Consider the following 24,269-nt stretch of genomic DNA (forward strand, 5'->3'; position numbering starts at 1 on the left):
CAAGACAGTCTGGCTCCTTGGAAGCAAAAAATGCAGAAATGAGAGGTTGCTCGAGTGCTCTACAAGCGCTGTCCATATTTAAAGTCGATATAAATGGAGGATTCTGATGATGTGGTTTTAAAAAAAAACTAAAAACGGATGCACAGTGAAAAACTTGAAAAATTAAAAAATAAATAAATTCCACTGAAGTATTTAAGAAAAAGATGCTTGAAAGGTTAAAGGGACTATTTATTTAAAAAAAAGAAGCTTTTGCTGTAGAAGCTCAGAAAACAACTATTTACCTGCAATCAGTTGTTTGTGCCAGTCTACCGTGACTGTCATCATTCCTGCCAAAATATTAGGCGCATTTTGATTGAACTGCAGTTTGTTTAATATTTGTACTTGTTGCTGTACAAAATTAACCTCCTGAGACTTGAGGTTGTTTGTTGCCTGCTTGAGAGGCATATTTGTCCTCTCTCTCTATTTGGACAGTTGGACCTGGTACTTGTAAAGAAAAAAAGTGTCCTAATATGAGGGGATTGGGTTTATTTTGCAGCGTAGCACAATAAAGTCAGTATTGTATAACACTGTTTTAGAAAAAGGTGCAGAAACCCTAAAACATCTGAAAACGGTGTGAATATAAATTATTTCACATTTTAAACCCTTCCCCCCCTTTTATAACTTAAAAAAACCCACAAAAACTTAAGCTTCCCTCTCTGGGTTAAAGCCCATAGCTCATCTTCACTCAGCTGCCACAACCAGCAATTTCTGCAACCTCAGTTTTCCTGAAAGTTTGCGTCAAGTTAAGGAGCCGTGAGCCAGAAAAGCAGAGAACCGCTACTTCAAGTTAACACAGCATCGGCAGACAGCTGGATGGTCCAGGATCCACAGTGACGCAGTTTACAAACCTGATATTTTGTGCTGAAAGTCAAGTTATGCAAACATATAAAACTGAGGATACTGGTTGACTGCAGGCATTTCGTAAAAAAAAAGAAGAGAGCTCTCCAGTTTTTAAATGGAAGCTGAAAAGCTTTCTGCCTGCCTATTCTGTGTGAGATCATCCACCCCTGGAGGCTTTTTTGTCTCCTGACATTATTGCACTTAAGATGCTTGTCCCGATGCCAAAAGCATGACCGCACATGCTTGTCGCTCCGAGAAGCCGCTGAAGCGGCGCACTGACTCAGTGCGTTTATCCCACTCCTCTAGCTGCACCGTGAGCAGTAAACAATGACACAGGAGGCAGTTTGACATTTAATTCTCTGCAGGTAGGTGGTACATTCTCAAACAGCAGGTTCACACAAACACTGATGGATTTTACAACAATACAGAAAAAGAAATGCCTCGTTTCTTTTACAGGGACAGAAAAAAAAAATGATACATTCACCTGCTGAGGGTGAAGGACGGAGTGCACAAGTCCAGAAATCAGAACCGGATACAAAAACGACAACAAAAATATATATCTTTGTACAACAAGTTGCTAGTTGTTTGGCACTATTCCCAAACCTATTTTGTTTGTCTGTACACTGAGTGTGCGCACAGACTGTAGGAAAAACCATGTATGTTGGCGATGTTAACGTTTGCAATGAATTGGCAAATATCGCCCTCTTGTGGTAAAAAGGGCAACAACACCTGTGAAATCTTGCTGAAGACGGATCTTTGTACTTTCCTGTTGGTTTAATGAATTTTGACACATCATAATAACCTTTAAAGCAGGCATGGATGCATTTATACACGGGTTTGATGCAAGTCAGAATGTTTGTGTCCGAAAGATGTAGCATATAAGGAAGCTTGTTTGTGACAGAAAAAAAAACCCCAACAAAAACATTTTTGTTAACCATATATCAACATTTTTAAACTTGATATCGAGTAAATGACTTGAAACACTGAAAACACTATTGTTTTAGATTATAGAGTTAGTAGGTAGGGTTTGTGATGATAACCCAAAATTGTGAGATGGACACCTGGTGCCTTAAAGGAAGAAGTTCCACAAATGAATAAAATGTAACAATTAGCAATATAGCAATTATTGGTAAGCGAGGGTTATACTTTATTGACATATGGATGGCATTTTCTTTTATAGTGGCACAAACAAGCTTCCACAGACAAGTTTGAAGGGCTGCTTCTCCTCTCTGATCGAAGAAATAAGAAAAGCAGCTTTTACTGGGCCGCTCAGTGCATCACATTATGTTGGTATTAAGAGGAGATGTTAGGACTTGGTTGGGAACACATCTCTGTACTGATATGATGTGACATATGGAGGTACAGTAATGTTAAATCTGGTTTACAAAAAATACAGTATACCAAAAGTTGGTGAATTCTGGATAGACTTCATTGCTATTTACAAGTGGGGAACTTAAAGTGACTCAATCTGTGAAAAGAACTGCTTACAACTCAAAGGCAACACAACTTGTAGTGATTACAAGTAAACTTTCATTATATAAAAGAAACTTCTGATCAGTCCACCAGCGTTGGCTCCATTTTCAATCTTTTGACTTCCATATTACCAAACTGGTGTGAGTGTGATGTGCTGCTGATAATAGCAGGAGTCCCTCTGAGCTGCTTTAAAATACAAAAAAGAAAACCTTCTTAGATTTTAGATGTCATACTGTTAAAGTAGCCAACGTTTCAGACACCAAGGCCAACGAATCAAATGTATAATTAGTATGTAAAAATAATCCCTGAAAAAACCCCAGCTAATCAGCCTTGGATCAGTATGACATCAGTGAGGGTTGATACTCACCTCAGGCACACCTGCCTTATGGTTCAGTCATACTAACAGGAATGGAAACCTCTCACTGGCTGCCAGACGATTGCATCTTTTTTTTTGCTGTCAATTGCAGGAAGTTGCAGCAACCAAATGGTCACCCAGAGGTTGGGCAATGAACATCCTCAACTTCAAATCAAACCCATTTGATTTCAAGGTCTGCACAAAAAATTGGAGGCAACCTTCCTGACTGACTGGAAGAGGTTTGCAAATAAGTGCAGTTTTATTTATAAATGCAGATGGATTACCACCTGGTTTCCAGCTGTATGTATTCTGGTTATATTCCTTTATAAAAGCCTGGTTGCTGAGCAACTATGTGATGTTGCAGTTAAATTGCCGTCCTGCAACAACTACGTCATTATTTGTGGAGGAATTTCTGCTTTAAATCTAAATCTTTGAGGTTCCGGCTGGACACTGAATGTAAGTAGTTAATGTCAATTAGAATTTCTGCTTATATAGACAGCAACAGGTTTGCAATGTTCATAGATTTATTATAATTAGTTGCCATCTTATCACAAATCTCAACCCTAAACTGACAGCAGGCTGACTCCGCCTTATTGCTGCCTAGATGAGCTAACATTGCTTTGAAGACGGCAACTGACTGTGAGTGGTTGCAGACCTGGTCTTCATCTTTAAAGCAACATTTCAAAGGAAACAGATCCCAAGTGCATTGGACACAGTCCGGATGACACAGTCATGCCACATTCTCAAGACGGGGACTGAAAATACTTGTTTCAGACAGAAGATGATCTGCACGATTTGTAAAGCTACTCAAGCAGAATCTAGAATTAAAATATGGATGTGAAGTCAGAGAATAATAGACAGAGTTTACTGTTTTAAACTAAAGAAGACAATCTTTGGCTGACTCCACTCACACTGACACATTTACCATTAAAGCTGAAGTAGGCAGAAATAAAGAACAGTCCTCTCAAAATCAGGGGCTCTTTGTTTTAAGTCCAACCCAACAGAGTTCTTCTTAGAGCATAAAACATAAACCTGTGCTGAGCTTTGGCTTCATATTGGGTTTGAACCCCACTATCCCAGGTTAAAGTCTTCGGCATAGATCTTAATTTGTAGTCTTAAGAGCTTGAACAGAAGGTGACTGGACCATCGTGAACTGGACGACTGGGAACCTACACAGGCTTCTTAATTTATACTTAGCCTTACATACCGTAAGTGAGCGACACCAATGCCACTATTTCTATTTATTTGTGCTTAGCTTGCCTGTGCTGCTTAAAACACCACTCCTAGCACGATTTGATGGCAATGATCAGGGTTTTTTTGTTGTTGTTTGGTTTTGCAAACACTCATGTTTGGCCAAAGTCCCGCACTTTACTTTCTAAAACCTGAAAACCCAGAGGGGGAACAGGCGTATGTAAGGGTTTTTTTGTCTCCATTGATGGGAGAAACAAAAGCCGCCTGCTGCAGCTTTAAGGGCTGATTTATAGGTGAAAACCTTCTCGAAATGCCTTTTTTATGTACATTTTTTAGCTATTTAACCATTTTCAGGGGCACAGATTCAATGTGAAACATCCTAATTACATATTCAGGTATAATAATCGACATTTTAACCAAATTTACTGCAGATGCAATCACACTGAGCTTTTTGCCCTGCAGTGCTCATTGGGGAAACACACTTTGCGGGTGTTTGAGATCATTACTGAATGTTAAGCAGCTACACCACATTTGCAAAAGCAGCTTAGTGCAGGTTGCAGGAAAAAACAAACAAACGGAGTATGCCTGGTATGGTTTCTGTACACTGAGTGTCAGAAGATGCAGTTGTAGAAACAGGGTTTAAAATATGAATCCATCCTGTACATGTTTTTATTAGTGGATCCACCTTCAGGTAATCTCACTGATTTATTCTTCCTTCGTTTTTTTGTGTCTGAGAAGTTTGTGTCCTTCATTTCTTCTAGTTTTCATTCATACCCATGCTGAGTTCAAGAGGGGCCAAAAAATGTGGGAAATTCCAACTTCCAGCTTGGAAAACCCACAGCAGGACGGTTATGAGGTCAAGTGGGAATGTCAGGGAGAGACCTGTATTATTTACACCAGTAAGCGTCTCTTTAAGTGAATCTGGAACTTGACCGGTTGTTTCTCTCCTCTCCCTTCATCATACCATCGTCTCTGAGCCCGAACCTTTCCCGGTGAAGAAGTCCCAGAAATTAGTGATCGGCGACGGCTTGCTCTCCTCCTGCGGCGTCTGCCTCACCCAGATGCTGTTCTCGGTCGAGCCGCTCAGACTCGAGCTCAGAGAGAAGCTCAGCGCGGAGCTCAGACCCGGGCCTCGACGGTCCTGGGCATCCGAGTCCTGAGCGTTGAGCCTGGGGGTGGAGGACAAGGACGAGGAAGAGAAGGAGGACTGGGATAGGCTGAGCAGGTTGTGGTGGGAGTGGAACTGACGCATGTGGCGGATGGATTTACCAGGAGGGACCTCACCTGCAGAGAACAGGACACGGTTTCAGAACTTGAAAGACAAAAACTATTTATTATCTTAAAGTTGTGTAACATGAGTCATAGAGTGCTGTGAAAAGTATTTGCCCCCTTCCTTCCGGATTTCTTACATGTTTCAGATTGCCAAGCAAATTTAAGATAGAACAGGTTAAAAACAACTTCTGTGTCAGCATCGCCCGCCGCCACTAGGGGGTGCTGTTGGCCCACTTATCGTTCCCACAAACGTCCACAACCTCCAGCAGCCAGAGTGTGGTCTGTGTTACATGACACTGCCTTCAGAGATGTTTTAACACATGGTGGTGAAACTGCAGAGCACTGTTTCAGGGTTTTCTAAAGACTCCTGTCTCAGGCAGGAAATTTACCTAAAAATCAACAACTGCTTGAAAAGACAAGTAAGCAGATGCTAAACTAACCAAGGATCACAGATGAAAACCTCAAAACCTTGCGTTGTGGTATCGTTCCTGCTCCTGTCATTAATCGAAATGTTTTAAATGTTGATTTTGTCTTTTGAAAGAAACAACTTTAAATGAGAAATTCCTTCAGGTCTTCAGAGCCTCACATTCACAAAAACTCAAGCAGACCATAGTACCGTATCTGGTGTCCTGCCGCTTCCTGTTCTGGTTCAGTTTGAGGACGTTCAGGAAGACCTCGCTGGTCAGGCTGCCATCACCGCCGCTCCCATCCGGGGGGAAAAGCGGTGACGGGGGCTCCAGTGGGGACAGGCTGCCGCTGGAGGCTCCCACTGAGTCCAGAGACGCCCCCGTGTCCCTGCGACCCGTGGACTCGCTGCCGCTCTCCACCGTCAGGTGACTGCCGCTGTGACAGAGCAGAAACACAAACGCGAAACTGAAGCTTTCTTAGTGCAGACGAACATAACCGACACCAGATCTGATGACGGCTGATCCACTGACTGTCACGGTTACCTGAGTTTCCTACGCAGCAGGTAGTCGATGATGTCCGGGTCGGTCTGGATCAGACTCATCAGGACCTCCTGCTGCAGCTCTGCAGAGACCTGCGGGAACACACATCAGATTCAAGCATCGCTGAAAATAATTAGCATCTCCAGGACCGATGGAACATCACAGCTGTCTGGTGAGGGGGAGTCACACTGGGGGAAACGGACAGAGTCAGTCGATCCTGGACAAACTTGGACGATAATAAGGGTGGCCAGGGTCGCCAGGGCATGAATATTTAGTCTGACACTTTGAAACCACGAGCACTAAGTATAAGCTCTCATTTCAGATTAACATAGTGTTAATGAGAGAGCCTCCTCTGCCCTGAGGGGCAGCCAATCAGAAGAAAGTGAACTTAGAGAAAGGGGAGGTCAGGTATAAGATAAATAAGGATTATTGTGAACTTTGCAAAGCTGCTCTAGTAGAGTCCAAGAATAAACACCCCAAGTTGGAAATGAGCGTAACATAATAAAAGATTTCTGAATCACTTCCACAAATGACTGAAAGAGCGCTGTGAGTTTCTAGTACCGTGAAGAGTCTCCTGTGGTTCTGTATGAGCATCAGTGTGACGCTGATGATCGCCGTGCTGTCCTCGATGCCCATCACCTGCGGGCTCACGTCTCCCCCACGCTCCTTCTGAAGCAGGTTCGGCCCGAAGATCACGGCCAGGTTAGCGGCCGTCATCTTGTTTCCGGGGATCTGGAGAGCAGAGGAAGAGGAGGCGGTGATGGAGGTCAAAGTGCAGATGGAATATGCTGTGGTAAATTAAGTTTGCGAAACGGGATCCTGTTGGATTTCTTTTTACATTACTGAGAACCAACAAGCAGCTGCAGCATAAATGTCAGGACAGCAATGAAGGAACACCAGAACATTCATGCAATGTATTTTTCTCCAGTATTTCACAAGAGCAAAACGGACAAAATGGACAGTTTTCCTGACTAAACATGCTTTTTCTGCATTTCATCTTGCTTGTCGACAGCTCCCAAAAGCATCTGGTAGAGGTGCAACTTACTGAGGGACTTACCTTAAAAACGCTGTGTTCACAAAGGCCAGTTAGTCAGAAATGTTTGCATTTGTAATGTGCTATCAGCCAAGACCCTAACCCTCAGGACGACCACTAAGACAACATTAATAACATCTGCCAACCAAAAAAGAAGCTGAGGAATTATTCTGGCAGAGTTCTGACTCTCTCTCCACTAATTTTATGTCCTGGACAGCCAACAAAATCATTAACATGATTTTTCTTTAATAATATTATGGAGAAAATGTGGTTCTGTGACAGCCAGAAACAACACAGCTAGCCTTCAAATTTAGCAATTGTTTGTGAGGAACCGTGCAACTGTGGAAGATTAGACTCTGAGACCCCGCCCACATCTAAACGATACCTTTAGGCAGTGGAAAATACTACGACTACTACTACTCATAATATTAAGGTAATACTTTATAATAATGCCACACTGGTAAGCATTAGTAAAGTATTAGCAAGTGCTTAATTCACTGTACATGATTAGACTTTAAGATGTCATTTATAAATACAGATATGTGTATCAATCTGTTACTGTTACACCATGTACAGCTATGACTGTTACTTCATCACTGCCAGTAATACACATAATCATAATCACGATAAAATATCTTAATTTATAAATAGCATATGTGGGAGGAGTAATGCTATGTAAATGATGAAGTAAGCACTTGCTAATACCTTAATAATGTTTAATAGTGTGGCAATATCATAAAGTGCTCCCAATAATAATAACAACATTTATGTGCATAATATTTATGAAACACACAAGAAATTTCAGTAGTTTAAAAATTAAAATCAGCTTTCCTCCAAAGAATAAATCACAAGCATAAAATCTGAATGTTAACATGGCGGTAAAATAAGAAGGTTAATGACACGGTCTAATATACAATGAGTTCCTCCACAACCAAGAACCCCCAACGACCACCTTCTGTCTTTGAACGTGGGAACAGTTACTGCACTGTGGTGCCAACTTTCTTTGTTTCTTTGCTCTGTTACGAGTGTTTTTTACTGGAAATGGATGGAATTCGATTAGGAAATGATATTATATTTATGTGCTTGAAGGACTGACACTGCCCTTCAGGGCGAATGCTTTCATTTTGTGTTTGTGTGGCTTCGACCTCGATGCCACTACTACGAGAGCTTCCAAAGGCTGAGGAAGACTTTATCAGTCATTGGTCCCACCTCCTCGTCGTTGGTTCTTATGCTGTCCTGTGCGAAGCTCTGCACGGTGTGTAACAAGGTGAGGAGGCGCAGCAGTGTGTCGCAGTTACAGGGAGGCAGCAGGTAGAGGAGGTGCTGGAGGTACTGCAGCTGGTCTGCTCCTCTCAGAACTGCAGGAGGCCCAGAGAGGAGGAAGAGGAGCAGGAAGTTAGTTACCCATCACATCACTAATTATACTGAGACAAAAACTGAACTCAATCATTAAAGCCGGTGTGTGTTTTTGTGTGTGTCTGTATGTGTGTATTGGGGGGTGCATGCATACAATTGGCATGCAGGAAGGCGGGGTAGAGCTCTCTGGGCAGCAGAGGATCCGGCATGTCCCTCAGAAACTCTTTGAGCAGTGCTGCCACATCGTGGACGCTGTGCTCCTCATCCAGCTGGACGTCAACGCCCACGTCAAAGTCCTCCCGTAGCTGAGGAGCGCGCACGCAAACACATATCAGTGTTTAAAAACAACAACGACAGTGCCTTCAAACTCATGTTCGGGTCACGACGGGGCCACGGTTCCCCGATGGACACATTTCTCAAAAACAGGATCTCACACATCATCAGCTTTTCGCTCAAAGATTATTTTTATATTCGTGCATCCAGCTTAGACCGACAGGAAACACACGATGGTGAATCAGGGGACATGCAGACCTACACCACTCCTCTACTGCTGGCAATAATCCACGTTTTTTTTTTTTCAGGGAAAATGTGAATGAACGAGTTTCTGTATATTTTTTCCAGCTTTTTTCCTCAGTTATCAGCACATCAGGAGGTGTTGGACCCCAAATAAACAACAACAAAATCTCAGAATATTAATGGTATATTATTAGTGGAAAATAAAAATTATTTAAATTAATTTATTATTTTAATTAAATTAATTGGAATAATTATCCTAACCTGTCTCACTCTCTTCTTGGAGCTGCCGACTCGGAAGATACCCACAGTCTGAAGACCTGGAATACAAAATGTTACCACACACCATCTTTTAAAAATTTACATATGGATGGACTCAAATAAACAACACTGAAAGGCTGAAAATTTGGGGGACTTAAAGCCTCACCATAGGTCTCGATGTGACTGCAGCACCTCTCCAGCACCCGAGGCACCTGTCTGTAGATGGGGTTGAGGCTGAGCTTGGTTTGGGTCCTCCCCTCCGACGAGCTGCCACCCGGAGACTTGATCAATTCCAGTTCAGCCGGGTGGGAAAGCTGCAGCGCTTCAAGCAGGCGAGACTGACTCTCTACAAGGTCAGAGATCGAGTCCACTGATAGACCACCCTGTGGAGCAAAAAATGTTTATATATGCCTATAATATGTTCATAATTTTAAAAAAAAGTACAATATTTATTCTCTTTTTAGCTCAGTTTTTGGTCTCCACCGGTCCCTAAAGATGATAACTTCCTTTATAGCGCTTAAATATCTCATCTATTCTCTAGCTGGTTGTGAAGTTTGACTGAGTGCTGTTTGGTGATAAGCTATGTAGCTCTTTGTGGGTTAGCTAGGGCTTTTTCCATTAAAACGACCGTGTGCTGCAATTGAAAGTGGTGTGAGTGAGTGTTGTTAGGTCACTAAAAATGAGCGAAAATGTTACGATCGGTGGTATTTCTTTGTCGATTTGTCACTATTAGCTATGACTTTCATCTCACATAGTCATTTGTACCACTGTTAACAGAACAAGGTCCAGATATGTAGGAAAATCCATAATTAATTACTAAACTCCAGTTTTACAAAGTAGCGTGTGAGGTCAAATGCTCCAGCACAGAAAACAACGAGGAAAGGCAGTGAAAAAAAGCAAGAGACGCTGAAAGCTGAGGCAAATATGTATGAGGTGATAATGGGATGGAAAAACGCTCACAACAGATGACAACGCAGGCTCGAGAGAGGAAAATGAGATGTGAGAAAGACAAAGGGACGCTGACGACAGAAAATGGAAAGTACATTCGAAGATGGATGGCAGGAGAAGAGGCCAGCAGAGGAGAAGAGTCAGCTCCTATCGCTTGTCTTGATGTTACCATGCAGTAAATGTCAGAGGAGCCGAATACCACAGAAATATAAATCACATGTCTATGGCCTGCAAATAGTTTCTGGAGGAACATCAAGAAATTCCTCACAGCTCAGTCCAGCAACATACTGCAGAAATGAGAAGATGTTTCCTCCATCTGAACATGACTCATTTGTGTTTTCTACAATAAATGTGCAGTTTGGCCTTATTTATGCAAAAATCAGTGAAAAGCCACCGTTATTTGCAAACTTACACTAGTTTATGCCATCATTTCCATGCTTTTTATTCATTATTTATGTAATCAACTGTGCAATACAATCTGATATGCACTGTTTCAACTTCCACTCCTAATTTTCTTCATTTCGGGGGTCTCAGCCAGTGTTTCCCAAATGGTGCGCTCTGGGGCAAATCCAGGTGTGCTATGGGATTTTGGGTGACCAACACATTAGCATCATAACTTCATAAAAAAGTAATGTGTTACCTTTATATTCACTATGTTCATACACATCGAATACTCTGACTGACAATTTGTGACAGGTGGAAACTGACAAGCCACAGCTGATAATGAGGGCAGACAACCACATATCCTGAGCAGGTGGGCAGGAGCCACCTGAGAAATTGGATCTGTTGTGGAGGGCCTTTATAAGTTAATTGGTGTGGCTCTCCACAACAGTCCCCCTGTCCTCCTAACTATCAGTCCTTGGAAATATTAATTGCCCAGCCCTGCTTATTGCTCCAGCCCTCAACAACAATCCCCATTATTCATGTGGCCCCTTAGAAATATTAAGTGCCCACCTTTTCACATTGATGTAGCCCTTCACAACAGTCCCAGCTTCTCATCCTTTGATAAAACAAATTATCCAGTCCTACTTATTGGTGCGGCCCTCCACAACAGGCCCACTTTTTCCTACTTTCTGCAAATCAGGATCATCCAGAAGACTTCATGCATTTAGAAACTCTTAAATATTACTTAAGCTGACCTTTGTTGATCTAATGATTTGCTTCTTTCTAATCTTAACCTTCATCAGAAACACATTTTGAATATTAGCGAAAGTCTGCAAATGACCTGCTATGCCATGTCATTCTGTTTGAAATCCAGGATAGTTATCCACTTCATGTGCAGCTCGGTGTTTTGCACAGCTGTAATACTTATGTGAGAGAGACCATCCCCGTCTATCATCCATCATAACACTGTCTAATGCTGTCATCGTTGCTCCGGTACAAAATCAAATAATATTTCAAGGTGTCCTTACAGCAGGTTCTCTTGCACTGGTGACAACACCATTGAGCTCCCGCTGCTTTATTATTCATGATAATATATTCATGATTCAAGATCTCCACATGTTTATTTCCTTAAACAAAGACCTGCAATGCTATAGACATTTCCATTCCACCAGTAATCTTATTGGAAAATCAATATCCTTAACAAAAAAAGCATTCTTAGTATTTATGGTATGGCATAAAGTGGCACATTTATGCAAGATTACAAGGCTCAGAGTTGCCTGTTACTTGTTCTTTGCCTGTAAAATGCACTTGTATGTAGGGATGTATGTAGCTGTTCTATATGCCCACAGTTGCTCCAAAAGCTGTATCAAAAGCCACTCAAAAACAGGCAATAAGAAGGAAATCAGCAGCTTGCTTCGCTGCAGAGAGATTTCCATACCAAGGCCTTTCCTGGTGACAAACACTGTGTTAGTAGATTTAGTGCCTGCTCCCACTGATCACTAATATATCTGACCTGAAGATGCAGCCTGTGATGACTGGAGGCAGATTTTCACAGAAATTATTCAAAACGTTTTATACAGAAATTGTTTTTTTTATGTTACAATACAATCCATTCCCAGATTAGCAATAAATAACCATTTATCATCATCATCATCATTGTTTATTTATATAGCACCTTAAAAAAAAACACCTGGTAGACCAAGAATATAACTATAAAGAGTAATATTAAAAGAACAATTTAACACAAAAAAATGCATGTTTCATAACGAGTAATGAAGATAATCATCAGAATCACATTAAAGTCTCATTTCTATCAAATGTTACCACTGAGGCAGCGCTGTGCCTGCTGTTTACCTCAATGACCGACTCTTATCGCCTGCACTCGATAGCTGGTTCAGGTTCAATTACAGTTATATGGCTGTAATCATACTCATTACAAGCTTTACATAACCACTGGTTCCAGATCAGCATGAAAAGAAATTACAGAGTGTAATGGCCTCTAGCAGAGACGGGTTCACACACACACACAAACACACAGAAATGTAGGTGCACACACCACTTTTACTACAAACGTACTGCTGTGGAAATATTTAAAAAAAGCTAGAAATGCACTCAGAGATTAGTGTGGAGGCCTTGAGTACAGCACATACATGTAATCCTCACGGTGAATGAGACTAAATCTGGCAGAAAGAAACACATGTCCACTGTTTTTGTGCGTGTGTTGTCACTCTAAGAAATCTTACCCTTCTCTGTCCTCGTCCGGTGTTATCCAGAAACGTGGGTGACAGCGGTTTGTTCTGAGGGTCAGAAATTGGCGCCGGTGCCACAGAGTTAGCAGACGGCGAGCCCGGACCTCCTCCTGTGATGGACGAGGAGCTGACCAGAGGTCTGCTCCCATTGAAGAACTGACGCTTCTCCGCCCTGAATCGCAGGACGCTCGCCTCCAGGTCGAGGCAGTCGCGCCTGCTCTCCTTCAGAGCATCCTGCTGCCGCTTGTAGGCCCGGTCGTTGGCGATGACCTGGGAGAGCGGGATACCAAAGGCCTTGGGAGCCGATTCTGAGGAAAGAGGAGAAAATTTTATTTTCTTGCCAGCAATGATGAACACATAAAAACAACAGAGAAAACAAGGATGAAGTAGAAAGAAGAAAACAAACATATTGCCCAGAATATCCAAATAGACGATATGGATGAAAAATAGGGAAATAATATTAGTGCTATTTATTTTATGCCTTATTTAAGTGTTAAATATTATTATATCACTCTTCCTCACTTGAACACATTCTTTTTGTACTAAATAAAGCTAAAACAAATTCTAAACTGTCTTGAAACGTGATTAAAATGTATAAGAACAGCATCTGTCTGATTTACTGTTTGTTCCCCTGTACAAACAGAACTGCAGAGAAATACATCTGAATGCGCTAACATTGTAACTCATATTTGGAGCAGAACTGGAGCCTCCAGCGAGTCGTATTTTATTTATAGTACACATTCTTGTCTGCTGATAGTATCTGAGATCCAAACAGGAAGATGATGTGACTTTTATCATTAGGGCGAACAACAGAAGCCTGGTTTCTGCAACATTTGCACCAGTGTTGTGCGATGCTGTGAAACAACAAATGAACACGAAAATGGATCTAAAATATGGGATGTTTTCAGATATTGAAACAAAAGCAAAATTCCTTGGTTAGGGGATAATAAATATCCCTAACCAATTGGCTGTTTTGGAAAGCTGAGCTGCATCTGAGGTTCTAGATTGCAAAGATAGGGTCGATATACACATTCAGGTATCTTAAAGTTTTCACAGAACTCTGTGCGCTTCTGTGAAAACCAAATATACCCTTGGTGTTACAGTGCCCCTATAAAAGCATTTACTTTGGTTAACACAACCTTCCCAGGAGTGTACGTTCCAGCAAACTCGCCCTGGGGTCGGAAGGTGCTCAAACAAACCCTCCAAAAATCCAAAAGCTACATCTCAAACTCTACAGGCCTCTGTTAGCATGTTAAATATGTAGGTTTATGGCAGTACACTTAGAAAAAGACTGAACAAGTGCAACTTGTTTGGTTTCCAGGAGAAAACTTCTCTCTAAAAATGTCTTTAAAGATTAGGTTTAAAACTTTCCTTTAGATAAAGTACATAGTTGGGACTGGATCAGGTGATCAGGCTCAGGGTGTTGGGGGCTTCCCATGATGCACTGAGTATTAGGGCTAGGGATGGGTACCGGTGTTCTGACATAAACGGTAGTAACCAGACCGAAAAGCAGCGCACATTTCGGTGCTTTATTTCGGTGCTTTTTTTTCCTGAGCTGTGATACACTTCTAGCCAATCATTTTACGTTTCCCAGGATAGTAGGCGGGGCCAGGTACGTACGTTCAGTTAGAGCAGAGCTACAGATTAAAAATGTCCAAGGCGAAGCGGTCAAAAGTCTGGTTGTACTTCACAGCAAAATATGCAAACTCAGCAGCCTGCAACAAGTGCTTTAAGCTGATACTGTGATACTGTCAAAGGAGGTAACACCTCAAATCCGATGAAACACCTGGCGACGCATAGCGGTTTTTTTTTAAAGCCGAGAAATGCGCCGTATTTGATAGCTTGCTGCGAGACCTCACACTGTGCACGTTGGGTGGGTTGCCAGTTATCGGACCCGGAGCAACATCCCCCAAAAACCCGAAGAATAGAGTCCTGGCCCCTAGCCCTGCCAGTGTAGCAGAAATGATGAGGATATTGATGCAGCAGCAGCCGTTCTTCTCTGCGTGAGTCGCTTAATGTTGTTCGAGTGTAATTTATGTTGAGTAGGCTAACCATGTTATTACATTAATGCATGTAAGGTGAGCTAGCAAACATCATCATAGCTACATGCGGCTGTCCTCTTGTTTGATGGCAGATACTCCCTTCACCCTGGCCAAAAAGGCTAAAATGACCAAAGAAAAAGTGGAAAACAGCTGAACATGAGAGGTTTTGGACAAAGTTTGTGTTTTTTTTCCATTGTTTAAGCACTGCTTCCAGCCAAGAGTGATACCATATATGCCCCATAGCTGCAGAAAAGGCTAACATTGTTATCTTTTTACAAAAAAAACAAACAAACAGCTGAACATGAGAGGTTTTTGGACAAAGTTTGTGTTCTCCATTCTTTAAGCACCGGTTCGAGCACCGTTTAAGCACCGGCACCGTTTCAAAAGTACCGATTTGGCACCGGTATCGGATAAAACCTAAACGATACCCATCCCTAATTAGGGCTGTTCGATATAACGATATATATCGGCTGACGATATAAAAACATCTATCGTTTCATTTTACGCTATCGTTTGTTTCGTGGTGTCGCAAAATAAACTGTTTACTGCAACATTTTTTCCATCGTTTTGATGGTCATTGTAGTGGCTATATTAATTTCTTAAAGTTCTCTCTTTCTCTTATATTTAATATAACCACACTATGAACGGACAAGCGTCTGTGTTTATGCGTTGTTGTTAGCAACAACAACGGTAAAACCACCGCGTATCTGCTTCTTTATTTTTCACACAAACCTTTCACAATAAAGTTCAAGATCCTGTTGAGACTTTTCAAAATAAACTGAATCACGTGAAAGATGCAGAGTATTTACGGATGAGAAGCAAAAAAGAGCCGTCAGGTGCTAAAAAATAAACCTTAGACTGAAACTTTAGAACAGGCAAACTGCAGCACGCCGTGTAATAAATACTCACAAAGAAAACGGCGGCTGTTACAACTTATGTCTAAAAATGTATTGTTTCATGGATCTGTTAAAACGCTCAACTCCAGCTACATGACGCGCAGCTGGAAACACTTCACGCAAGTTGAGCTGCCCGAGATTCACAGAATTTACAGAAAATGTTACATTTTTGTGATTTATATCGATATCGGACGATAGATGATTTAATATCGGGATATGAGATTTTGGTCATATTGCACAGCCCTACTAAGTATTTCTTCTTCACTCACTATGTGTTTACACAGCAGTCTGCCACAGGCTGCGGGCACCTTGTAATTGTTTATTCAGCCATGAACTTCTCAGCATACCAAAGTATTCTAGAGCCAAATATGAGCCCATCTGTCTGGCAGCTAAAAGTTGGCTGAAACTGAATCATACAACAGTACAATGATCCCAGGCACAACAGCCAATCTACAACAGAATGGCTGAAAAAGTAAAGAAAGACCTTAAATGCATGCATGTAAACTTCAATGAACCGAAGCAACGCTGTAAAGAAGAAAAAAAAATCCTCCACAACGACGTGAGAGACTCACAAACTGAAACGGAAATGATTCCTTCAAGTTATTGCTGTTAAAGGCGCCTCTACAAGCTGCTGAATCGCTGGGGTGTACTTTTCACAGGAGTGTATGTGTTACTTTAAAAGTTTGAGATGGGCCTGTCTAATGTATGGGAGAGCAAATATGTTTGCCGGTGCTGCAGTCATAGTAGCCAACGAATAAAAATAAAATTTGAATTTGAATTTGAATTTGAAATTTGAATCACAAGGCAAGCTGATAATATACAGCAGAGAGATGGACGTACATCCCAGGTCTGAAAAGTAAAGCCAGTTTACTTGCAGAAACACTTCTGGTTATCTAGAAGTCAGCGGGAAAATAAAAATACTGAAAGGAGGATGATCCAGCTCATTGGCTGATGAGTTGAACTAACTCACTAACTGATAAAGTGGTCAGCCAAAAACATCATCTCAGGGATATAATGGGATTTCGCAAACCTCGGTGATGTCATTGTGGCAATGTCCATCTATTATACTGTTAATGACGCTGACAAAGCTCTGATTAGCAAATAGCATGAACCAAGTTCCATGTTAGTGACTGATATTCATTCACACACAACAGGGTAAACAATCACTGTCATGATCAACTTCACTTTGATGTCAAATGAAACAACCTCACTCTCTCAGTATATTCCCATAACATGATGTGATGGGCTATCGGCACAAACAACACACGTAAATCGAAGCAACACTCATTACAATGGTCTGTGAATACACAACCAATGCAGATGTTCTTGTGTGCAGTCCTCCAAAAGACAAGACTTGTAGCCTCAGATCTAGTACTGCATTTGTGTAGGTACAATACTAGTTGATTGAAAAGTTAGACAAAAGTTGCTGCAGAAACATGAAAGAGAAGGACAGCATAGATGGCCTGAACTGAAATAATCAAACATTTTCTGTCTTCTCCAGTGCACAGGATAGGCTAAAGCCCCAACATCAGCACAAACACCAAGAAGGCCTGTTTCCCTCTTATTACACTACATAGGAGTGACATGTAGAGCAGGGGTGGGCAACTCCAGGCCTCAAGGACCGGTTTTAGTTGTGTCCTTGATCCAACACAGCTGATTTAAATGGCTAAATTAACTCACCAACATGTCTTGAAGTTCTCCAGAGGCCTGGTAATGAACTAGTCATTTGATTCAGGTGTGCTGACCCAGGGTGAGATCTAAAACCTGCAGGACACCGGCCCTCGAGGGCTGGAGTTCCCCACCCCTGATGCAGGTATTGTGTGTGCCATGCCTTTAGTGCTCGATGCAGATCTTTATTAAAATGCACAGTTGTTATTAACAAAACACTGAGGGAACTCAGGAGTGTGAGAACCTGGAGGAGCAGAGATTACAGGGATGCTTACAGCAGTGCAGAGATAATGACTGATAAATCGAATCAAGGCAACTAAAGGGTCTGTTTATAGGCGATGATGAAATGAACTTGTTAGCCTGTGAACGCCGTAATCGCACAGCTCCTCGCACAACGGATAAGAGGTTTAAGTAGACAAGCGGTGTAAGAATAGACAGAATGTTGGGAGCAGGATAATCCTGTTAGAGCAGCCACACAGCAGACATCAAACTCAGACTGATACGGGCTTACAGCAGACACGCTCACGCAGGTAAACACGGTACGAGTGAGGTCACTGTCGTCAGTTTCCTCCTCGACATATCAGCTCCAAATGTAAATGTCTCACTATGCTACCACTCCCGAGGTTAAGCATAGACTGTTTATCTGGCACCCACCTTAGTGAAGGCCCAGTTAGACATTCAGTCTGGTGACTCTTTGATCAGGATCAAAAAGTGATAAAGCCAAAATGTAGTTGTTATTTCATGATAAAAAGATGCATTGCCTAAAAAGAATCTGGATATTTTGTGCATGAGAAGAAAAAAACACCAAACGGTACAAAAAGTGCTTGTTGGCTCTCTGCCAGTAGTGCCCAGGAGTATACCAGATGTAGCCACACAAAAATGTGTAACTGCTCCAGGGTGTCCTGGATCTACCCTAGGACCTCCTCGTGATAGAACATGCAGGGAACACCTCGGCATTCTGGAGGCCTCCTAATCAGATGCCTGAACCACCTCAGCCGACTCCTTTCAGTGTGGAGGAGCAGCGGTCCACTGAGCTGACATGTGTTTCACACACATGAAACAGGAAGCAGATTATTTAGGTTCTATCTACTTAACACACTCACATTCAAGAATCGTGAACATGCACACGATTGTTTGAATGGAAACACATGGATGCACACGTGCACAGTCTCACCCGGAGAGTCCCGAGCAGGTCAGAGAGGCAAATCAGACTGGCAGGATGCCCTGTGAGGGCTTAAGGATGCAGGATGGACTCAGCCTGAAATAACTCAGGTTCTGTGGGGAGTTTATTCTGCAGAGCTGCATTGCTCAGATCAAAGGAGGAATTACTATTTACATTACTTTAATGAAACCAAAAGACAAAATTGGGAGTGAGCAAAACTTCTCCATTTAATTTATACTCACATTTTACTCAGCTCCAATGTTCCCTCTAAGCTGCGCGCATGTGCAATTGCGCACTGCTGGCACAGTCTCTGCGCACAGAAAATCTGTGCTGCGCACAAAAAAAAAATCTAACCTGAATTGAAATTAAAATTAAAACGTTAACAATTCTGTTTTGCAGTGTTAGTCAGTAAGTGACTGGCTGCTCCTGTATGTGTTTAGAACGATGCCGCCTTATCCCATAGTCCAGCCAATGATGCGATTCACATTCGTATATACGCAGCTAATCAACGTTGTTGACAGGCTATGACAGCGTCCTTATGTGGCTGATGTGGAGTGAAGCCACGTTAATGACAACATGTACAACCATTGGAGATGTGAGCAGGACAGACGGAACAATTGACGGAAAAAATGTGGATTTTACACCAGTTTTTAAATTGTGTTGATAGGCCACGTAAAACCAGAGTTATGATAAAATATATATATATATATGCAATGGGGTTTTTTTTCCAACGTTTATATTTACTGCGGGAAGAAACAGTAAAAACTGTGTTTTATAAGGAAAACGCTCAAAAGCACTCCCCGCCTGTGAGCAAAAACAAAAACCCCACCTTTTCCTATTGATGTAAAAATATACCATGTCGACCAATCAAAACATGGCATTTAGTTGTTTAGAAAGCGGGACGTTTTAGGAGTGACGGCGGTGTTTTGAGATGTGAGACATTTGCGACGTTTAGCGCAAATCTTGTGTCGTTAGTGTGTAGTGTAGTCAATAGTTTTGTTGTGTGTGTCAGAACATTGAGGCGACTGCTGAATGTTACAGGTGTTACAGCAGTGATACATCTCCTGTTGTCAGGCCTGCATCAGGCTGTTGTTCTCCTTTATCTCATAGTGGACAGAAATTGTTTTTTGGAGTGGCACAAATAATTTGTGTGGCATCAGATTTGATGCAGAACAGCTGATTGTTCTGTAAATGTTGTGTAAATTTTTCTGTTTGAAATGTTTTTTAAAAAAACGCTTTGGCTGCATTTTTAGGTAAACAGCTGCAGTCACTATACAGGGTGGGCCATTTATATGGATACACCGGAATAAAATGGGAATGGTTGGTGATATTAAGAGGATTGTCAATGCAACCCTCTTCTCCCACTCTTCACACACTGATAGCAACGCCGCAGGAGAAATGCCAGGGTAATCAATTGGGCAACATTGGTCATTATATACTGTATTTTGCAGACAGAGTTACAGGACTCTCTCCGAGACCACAGACTCATACTCATAATACGAGTCAGAGCTTTATAAAAAAAAAAAAGAAAAAAAAGAAAGAAAGAAAGTTGTGTTTTCAAAATTGGAGTTCAAGTGACTTTTACTTCCAATAGTGTTAACATACTACACAGATCATGAAGATTTGTTTAAATTTGTTTAGAGGGCTCTAAATAAAAGCTCTAAATAAAATAAAAAAAATAAATAAAACACCTGTTTTTAAGGTTTTGTAGTGAGCAGCCCTTTGATAAGTGCCTTGCTGACTAGCTGCCAGCTATTATTAGCTTGTGGCCACATGTGCAAGCTAGAGCAGAGCTACAAGGTAATTAGCGCAACAGATTGTGAAGTATTACACAGCTGTTTACACAGCAGGTCACCATTCACTTAAACTCTAACTTGTTTTTAGTTGCTAAACAGATATCAACCCATTCCAGCTAATAAACATGATAAAATTAGGCTGAAAAATCTTATCGGCTGTTTCTTGGCAACACTAGATGCTAGCTGTTTACTACGTGAAGGATTCACTCTGCAGTTTGTACAGCCTCTTCTCCTCCAGGCACTAAATAAAAAGGAGATCTTTACTCTTTAAAACTGGGTAAGTACGGTATAATTTAAAATAGTTTATTGTTGGTAAAGAACATGAAAAATCCAAATCATTCACTCATTCAAAGACTTTTCCTGGATCAGTCATACAAATATTTTTATAGTCAAACTAGTTAAGAGTCTAAAATCTCAATTAAGATTACACCAAAGTACTTATTTTTAAAGTGCTGATGGTAAACAGTTGCCCCCAAAAGAAGTAAAACATAAACCCCAACATATGGCAAGGTCTGACAGACAGTTCGACTCGGGAACTTTTTAAAATCTTCAGCGCTTTGTAAGCATGTATAATTTGATGATACAGCATGCAATGGTAACAGTAATGATCATATTTACCTCTAATTTTATGACACACTGAGTTGAAACTGATTTTCTCTGAAAACACACTACACAAAGAAACACAACATTGCGTGTCAACAGGAACGGGCTTTATCCACTGAAAAGATGTCACCTTTTGATGATGTGCCTTACGCTGTATTTGATCTGTAAGCCGGGGCTTACTCTTCGGTCCTGAGTCCTGACGTCTGCTTGGAGGTACAGTCACTCCTGACATTTGGCCATGTTTGCTGGCATCACAAGCCAACCGTGATGGGGTTAGCAGCTTGCACTGGAAGCGTTTGCTTGTTTAAAGTAAACACTTGATGATTTAATAGCTATCTGTGGCAGCAGGGAAGTGTTGCTTCTCACAGAAGGGCAGCCAGATTAGCAAGACGTTTAGAAGAGGTTCGAGCGTTTAGAAGAGGGTTGTGAAGTAGTGGGAAAAGTATCTACATGTTTTCTTTCATAAAGGCTCAAGGCTCATTAACTAGTAATGTTATATATTTGAAGTCACACAGATGTAAATAATATGAAATAAGAAATTTGAGTTTTCAAGTCTATAGTTCTCTAGCTATTTGCATTATAGTAATTCTGCTATGGTTTTCCAGACTGTTAACACTAGTGAGTAAAGATGAGTCCGATGCTGAGAGAAAGCAAGAAAAGAAGGGAGTAGACAGAAGCTCAGCAGATGTTCACTGAGTCCTTGATTTTACTGAGGAGGCAAATAAGAAACATATCAGTGATAAACCTACAAGATAGAGACTGAACTGTTGCTGAACTGGGCTGATCTTGTGCAAGAATCTTGGACTGACTACTGGCTCCACTCCATCCCTCCACAAATTTAAAAATATTAAATCTCAAGAGTCCCATCTCCTGGTTAAATAAACGTTAAGAGCTGAAAAACAAAATATGAATACAGAGGAATCTTCACCAAAAACAGAACTGTTAGAACAACTTAATTATAATTGTATTATGTCAACTAGAACACATGATTTAATTACGTTTTTTTTTTTTAATTAACTCTGTCAGATCAGCCCAGCAGATTTCAGTTACACACAATGCACAAGTGTGCTTTCACTTAAATAAAAACAGCAACAAAATTAGAGTAATTTCAAGTTATAGATAGAAACCCAGCAAATACACCACCATCACCAAAGCAGAAGACTGAATTAGAATCATTTAAAACACTGCACTAACTACAACCAAAATATCTCTTTTTATAATGTGTCTTAATATGTGCTGAATTGTTGATAAAAAAAAAATCTGCCAGGAAGGGAGATGCTTGTGTCAAAGTGTTACAGTTCAGGAATTTCTTTTCTTTTCTCCCTAAATACGTCTGGTACTCGGGTCAACATCTGTTACTTAAAAAAACAGAGTGGATATATTTAGCAGAGGAACAGCTGGGTGATAATATCCAACCTCCTGGAGCATTAGACTTTAAAAACACAGGCTGTCCTCTGTAAAGTATTTTCCTAGGAATCAACAGTTTAAACTATTGCTTGGGAAAATTACATAGAAACTACTGGTTCACTGCATTATGATCAACCATACACGAATGCCAAGCAGATCACAATTGTCACTCTGTAATCCGTTACTTGACGCAGTCCTGCCTTTAGTAGTAGAGGAGCAGAGCCAACAGGAAAGCTGCCAGGTCCCAATGTTCTGTGTTTTCATTAGCAGGGTTAACTAGAGCTAAGTCACTGTGTGTACAAGGCTGGAGGCAGGCTTTAAAGAGCTGCGTAGACAGCCAGTCAATGCATGTGCTGTGTAGTGTTGGGCATTTTGGCTCGTATCTCGCCCTGCTGCGATAATCACCTGAGAAAAGAGAACATCTTTTTCTGAGAGGTCACGCTAACATCTGATTTGTCACATGGGTTAGAGCAGGAAGATGAAAGAAGAAGTGGAGAAGGAAAAAAAACACAAGAAGAAGGGAAAAAAGGTCAGGAGCAAATCAAAGAAAGCCAAAGAGAAGATGAAATGAAAAAATCAATACAGAGAAGTACAAAAAGCCTCAAATTTGTTTTGTTCAACAAGCAAACTATCTGCTTCTCTAGTCTGATGTTATTGGTAATTTCAGGGTCTAAAAAGTTGCTTCAGTTTCCATAAACACAAACAGTGAAACACCATTAAGAGTTAAAAACAGTCCAAATTCTTTCAGCTCCAATAAAAAGATTAATGTGGCTCCCAGGTGTGACAATAAACTTTAACATCTAGTCATCCTTAAAAAAAGGATCTATGATGTTTAGAGGGGCTAGAAGTTTGGTCCCAGTAACACGGTCCAGGTCTAAGGACCAGTTGGTGAACATCTGGCAACCACTGGTCGTTAAGCAAAAAGTGTGTATTCCTCTGGGATTATGTATTCCCTGAGTGCTATTAACACAGGCCTTAATGCCAGTCACCATCCCCCCCAGCAACTGCTGGTTACCAGAGGAAATTATGTAGTGGTTGCTGGCAGTTGCTAGTGTGAAATTGATCGCAAACAGCAAAAAGCCGGCAATCACTTGCTAACTAGTTGGGGAATGCACACCTATTTATGCCACCTATTTGAGGTTATAAGATGATCGCTGATTGGTTTCTGGGTTTGTGTGACTGAGGCCTTGACAGGAAGCCAGCTAGCTAGCTAGAACTTTGCTATAAATTGCTATAAATCTGGAAGTAAATGAAGATGGAAAACCAAATATCAGTGATGTTTGGAGGGTTAGTGAAGTTGGGTTATAGTTGGTTAGTAGGAGAGCTTTGGTTAGACTAATATAAACTATTGCTAATATAAACTAACGCGGCAAACCGCCGTTAGCGAGTTATGGTGGATTGCCCCGTGCGTGGGTCGATCCGCCATAACTCGCTAACCGAGGTTTGCCAAGTTAATGCAGTTATGGCGTTAACGTCATTTTAACGAGATTAACACTGACAACACTAATATAAAAACATGAGCACTGGGTAGGATGAAGGTTAAATTGTCTTCAATAAACGTAAACGCTGAGGGTCCTTGATTGGCACATTCAAACGCCATCATATAACAGGGAGGAGACACCAAAAATGGACTTTTTCGTACATCTGAGATGAGCTCATCTGCAACATAAGGTTAGTCATTACCATGTTGATTGGTTTGGATTACTGGCTATGAAAAAGTCCTTAATGGTCTAAACCTTAGTAGGCCTCTGTGTGATTATTCCATAAGCTCTTCAATGTTTTGTTTCCAAGGCTGTAGTGTGCACTGTAATTTTTAAAATCTCAGTCGAATGAT

At 41.3% G+C, this 24,269-nt stretch overlaps 1 protein-coding gene across 3 annotated transcripts in view; it reads right to left on the minus strand.

Annotated features, from left to right (window-relative positions):
* Positions 1–1,217: 1,217 nt before the first annotated feature.
* arhgap36 (Rho GTPase activating protein 36) overlaps positions 1,218–24,269 on the minus strand; it is an 81,361-nt gene continuing 58,309 nt past the window's right edge. For all 3 annotated transcript variants that reach the window (XM_082528261.1, XM_082528263.1, XM_082528262.1), the window contains exons 4-12: positions 12,856–13,169; positions 9,447–9,663; positions 9,284–9,339; positions 8,661–8,811; positions 8,360–8,508; positions 6,679–6,849; positions 6,121–6,209; positions 5,787–6,013; positions 1,218–5,182 (exon numbers count right to left, since the gene is read on the minus strand). In XM_082528261.1, coding sequence (XP_082384387.1) covers positions 4,857–5,182; positions 5,787–6,013; positions 6,121–6,209; positions 6,679–6,849; positions 8,360–8,508; positions 8,661–8,811; positions 9,284–9,339; positions 9,447–9,663; positions 12,856–13,169 — 1,700 coding nt within the window. In that variant the 3' untranslated portion in view covers positions 1,218–4,856. The remainder of the gene's footprint in view (positions 5,183–5,786; positions 6,014–6,120; positions 6,210–6,678; positions 6,850–8,359; positions 8,509–8,660; positions 8,812–9,283; positions 9,340–9,446; positions 9,664–12,855; positions 13,170–24,269) is intronic.

The sequence above is a fragment of the Aulonocara stuartgranti genome (assembly GCF_965226115.1).
Source record: "Aulonocara stuartgranti genome assembly, chromosome: 3".
Classification (NCBI taxonomy): domain Eukaryota; kingdom Metazoa; phylum Chordata; class Actinopteri; order Cichliformes; family Cichlidae; genus Aulonocara; species Aulonocara stuartgranti.